Source organism: Gracilinanus agilis, chromosome 3, assembly GCF_016433145.1.
Source record: "Gracilinanus agilis isolate LMUSP501 chromosome 3, AgileGrace, whole genome shotgun sequence".
Taxonomy (NCBI): domain Eukaryota; kingdom Metazoa; phylum Chordata; class Mammalia; order Didelphimorphia; family Didelphidae; genus Gracilinanus; species Gracilinanus agilis.
Window position 1 is genome coordinate 56,373,850 of NC_058132.1, and position 4,622 is coordinate 56,378,471.

Sequence of the window (4,622 nt, forward strand, 5' to 3'; positions counted from 1 at the left end):
CGGCAGTAGATTATGAAAGAAGGTTAGATGGAGCGGCTTTACCTGAAGGAGGTGTTAGTCTCTAAATAACTGTGAGTGGGCTTCAGGATTAGTCATAATGGGGCTTTGGCTCTGAGGGGGCTCTCTGTCATGTTATCTTATGACCAGGGTGTCTTGAATAAGACACCCCCTGAACAAAGCTAATTACAGAACACCAAAAAGGTATAGAAAGTACAGGCACGTACATATTCAAATCTCACTGTTAAAAATATTCCAGGGGAGAGATGTGGGGACGCATGACTTTGCTTGTCAAAGTTATTAACGAAGAGGTTTCTAAGTTACCAAACTCCTTGACAGTGAAACCTCGGTGAGGCAGGAGTGGGAGTTTTGAGCCGAGCCTCTGATCATCCAGCAGGAGCTGCAGCGAATTAATAGCCATGACAGAAAGCCGAAGGAATTGTCAGCCTCCCTAGTTACAGAACTTATATTTAACACAGCTGCACAACAGTCCTGACCCTCCAAAGCCACACTGAGTCTGAGTGGGAAGCTCTGAAACTCAGATGGGAATGCTTTGGCATGCCAAAAGTTACAGGAAAAAAAAAAGACCACTTTTTGGTTGACTGTGTGAGAGATCATAATGATGAAAATGAGGGGTCCAGAGCAGGTTGCTCAAAGGCCAGAGTATGGCAAATTGTGGTGTTCTCTTGCCAGATTGTAGGCGAAAGGCTAGAAAGGAGGTGATAGTACCTCTGAGTGGGAGTAAATCCAGAGAGAGCTTTTCTACCAGAAAGTAGCCTTGTCCAGAATTTTGAAATGAGCAAGAAGCCACTGGATCAGAAGTTAGGAGATAGATTCAAGTCATGCCTCTGTCATTTTCTAGCCATGTGAGTTTGGTTAGAGAAGGCATTTCAGAGATCCGAGTCTTGCTTTCTTCATCTGTAAAATAGGCATCATACTACCTTGACCTACTTGCAAGAGTTGTGACAATCAAATGAGGTTATAATAAAAACTCATATTGTGCTTTAAGATTCACAATGCCCTGGTATTATTCATCTCATTTTAGAAATGAAGAATCTGGTGCTTGGAGAGTTAAGTGACTTGCCCCCCATTACACATACAGAAGTATTAATAAGAGCTGGTATTTGTTCTCTGTTATCAGACCTTTTCACCAGTCTAGGTGTGGTTCTTTCCATTGCACTATGTATGGAGAGGTCTTTGTGAATCTAAAATAGATAAATGACAGATAAATCTGAGCCTATCGTTCTCCCGGGTGGTAGCTCCCTTTGGGGGACCTGTCTAATATAGCCTTTAGATGTGCAGGCTACCTTTTCTAGTGGAGGTCAATGTACATTACCCACAGACTCCCTCTTAAGCCATAGTTTACTGGTAGCTTAGAGATGACACAACCGGGGACATTAGCTATTGGCTTGAAGGAGTTAATAGAAGCAGATTCTGTTCCTCACCCAGGGCAGAGAAAGTGAGGAAAGTCTTTTAAGTGGGAGTTTGGGAGACTAAGAGAAAAGAAGTGCTCCAGCCTCAATTGGGAAACCAAGGCAGGCAGGAGAAACTCTTAGGGATTGGGGAGGGAGCAGAACTAGAGTAATGCTGTCATGCTGATTCCTGACCCAAGATGGTGGAAATAAAGAAGATTCGGGGGCTGACAGAAGTCATAGATTCATAGGAGTTTCGGATTAGAAAGGGACCTTGGAATGAAATATAAGATGCCATCCAATCCCCCGCTTACCCCAGTTTCTAAGGTAAAGTTATAAAGAAACAATTAACTTGACTTGGTAATTCACAGGCCAGCTGGGTTGTCCACAGAGATAGGTAACTAGCCGGTGACCCAAGCCTTCCAAGAGCCAAATTTTAAATTTCCTAAAGTCACTCATGCTTTAGACGACAATCTCTTTCAGGTAAACGAGGGCAATTCATCCTGCCTAGAAAGGCCTCCTAAGCTTCTCAGAGTGAGGCACTATAGACATAAGGTGAGAGTGTGGACATGCTGAGGAAATGGTGACCCAGAGATGTTTAAACCACCTAGAAAAAGTGGAGAGGGAGAAAGGAGGGAAGGAAGAATTGAAGAGTGGGAGTGTGGATGGCCAAGGGGACCAGCATAGAGTAAGGAGCGAGGGAGAGGAGAGCCTGAGGGGGGGTTGGGGGTGGGGGGCCTAAAGGCAGGTTCATGTTTCTGTGTGAGCACTGGATGGACACACAGTCTGGAGCTTGGGTCAAACCGCTGAACAGACTTGTAGGCTCCAAAGGCCCACACTACTTATATTCTATGGATTTACTGAAGGGAAAATAAGAAGTTGAGCTCTCAAATGTTTTTTCCACAGTCGTTCTCAGCCATTGCAGAGGAAGGGAGTCCTGCTTTAACAACCTGACAGGTATTAAAGTGACCACATCCCCATTTGAAAAACTGAGGTGCCCGGAAGTGTCCTTGAGCCTGAGCCACTTTGTGCGTGGGACATTCTAGATCTTCCTGTGGTCTAAGGCAGGAAGGACAGTCTCCAGCCCAGAACGCCAGCAGCCTCAACCTGACATGTTCATGAGGACCACCTGTGCCTGGGGGACTCTGGAAAATGAATGATACTGGCCAGAAGCATAGAATACTCTAGATCTGGAAGGGAAGGTGAAAGGTCATTTTAAGAGAAGGAGCCTAAGGCCAAAAGAAGGGAAGTTATTTGCCCAAGGTAACCCCAGGTGGCAGAGTGGGGATTGAAACCTAGGCCATCTGACTCACATCTCTTACTGTGACCAAGTGGAAAAACCATGAGATTCAGAGCCAGAAAGTCTATACACTTGAAGCTTATCTCAGCTACTTCCTATGGGTGATTTTGACAGGCCCCTTTCCCTTTATGGATCTCTAAACTGGGGGGACTGGACCTGGCTCTTAAAGTGCCTTGGGCTCTTCCCCCACATGACACTGCCTCTCCCTGCCAGGGGGCCCAGGGTCCCAAGAAGGCCTGGCCCGTGACTTGTTCTTGTTCAATCTTCTTCACAGGTGCCTTGAGAAGCAATGGCCACGGAAGCACCTCTGAACATAGCACTATCTGAATGCAGCCCTGCTCTGGACCCAGAAGCAGCTTTCATCTGGCAGCCAAGCCCTGTCACCATGCACGTCACGAGGCCCAAGTCTGCCAAGGGACGCACTCGAACCAATCTGAACTACTCCCACAGCTCAGAGTCCTCCTCTTACCGCAAGCCGCCTTCCCCTGCTCCGACAGCTCCCGGGGATGGGCCGGGCAGCCAGAAACCCGTGAGCTCGGCACCCAAAGCTCCTAACCAGGGAGCTCCCGATGAGATCCCAGAGCTGCTCCCGCAGGTGCCCGTAGGGTCCGCCTCCTCTCTCAACAAGTACCGGGTACTCCCTTCCATTAACAGAAAGAACTTGGAGGATGGGGCCGTGGATACGGTGGCCAAACAGGCCAGCACTCTCAAACTGAGCAGCTTGCAGGAGCTCAAGGCCCTTTGCCGGGAGGAGGCCTGCAGCGCCAAGTCGAGGGAGGGGTGTTTGCGAGTCCCTGCCCCTCCCCTGGAGGGCAAGCCCTGCAGCAGAACCAAGGAGCGCAGCGTGTCCCTGGTCGGGAACCTTGAGGAGCCATCAGATGGAGAGCCCAGGCTGCTGCTGGCCGTCCGCTCTCCTTCCGGCCAGAGGTTTGTCCGTCATTTCAGGCCAACCGACAATCTCCAGACAGTCGTTGCAGTGGCTGAACAAAAGAACTTGACAACCTATCACCACTGTAGCATCGAAACTATGGAAGTTCCTAGGAGGAGTTTCTCTGACCTCAGTAAGTCCCTGGAAGAATGCAGGATCCCTCATAAGTCTGTGCTGGGCATCTTACAGGAAGAACGAGAGGGCCAGCCCTGAGGCCCCACAAGGTTTGCCGGGCTCTTGCTGCAGGAAATGCCCCTGAGTGCTGTGGACTTGTAGGCCATGGGAGTCCTAGGAACTAAATGGGCCTGGAATGGCCTGTGGTTCTTAGCACTTCTATCTCCAGAGAGCCTCCTTTTGAAGTAGTAAGATGTATATAAATTGAGTGTGTTGAAAGACATCTTTCCAATTCTTTCAGAGCCTTCCCTCCATCTCAGAGGCGAGTAGGCAAGTTAACAAAGCTGTTTGTGAAACGGTGGCTCCCAGGGCTTGTTCTTTCCTTTGCTTCCCTGCCCCTACCTCCGGGGGCAGTCCTCTTGGAGCCACTGGTCTGTCTTGGCAGTGGACTCACACCCAATCAAAGCCTGCCTTTGCCTTTCTGGATTTGGCTGTGGGAATTCTTACTTTCCAGGGGATTTGGGTCTAGGTGGATCACCAGCTTTAAAGAGCGGTGACACTGATAGGAGTTATTATTCCTTAAAACCACCTTTCAGTCCCAGGGAGTTGGGGTGTCACTGGGGGGAGCAGGAACCTGAAGTTGGCCTGGCTGACTGGGAGTGGGAGGATCTCACCTAGGGGGAATCCTGCTTATCATGCTAGGTGGCAGATGGTCAGAGAGTACTTGTTCTCCTCTATCTAGCTCCCTGAGTACTCCACACGCTTCTAAAAATGGCTTCTGAGACCCAAAGCAAGCTGGTTTGTAGTCGAGACTGTCCAGGTTAGGCTCCATCCCTTTTTGGCAGCTGCCTCTGGAGGTGGGGTCGTTTCC

The 4,622-nt window shown here is 49.2% G+C and overlaps 1 protein-coding gene across 1 annotated transcript; it reads left to right on the plus strand.

The window, feature by feature from the left end:
• The first annotated feature begins 2,998 nt into the window (after window positions 1-2,998).
• Window positions 2,999-3,850, plus strand: UBXN10 (UBX domain protein 10). The gene has a single exon (XM_044666145.1). The coding sequence runs from the start codon at window positions 2,999-3,001 to the stop codon at window positions 3,848-3,850; it is 852 nt and encodes a 283-aa protein (XP_044522080.1).
• Window positions 3,851-4,622: the final 772 nt, after the last annotated feature.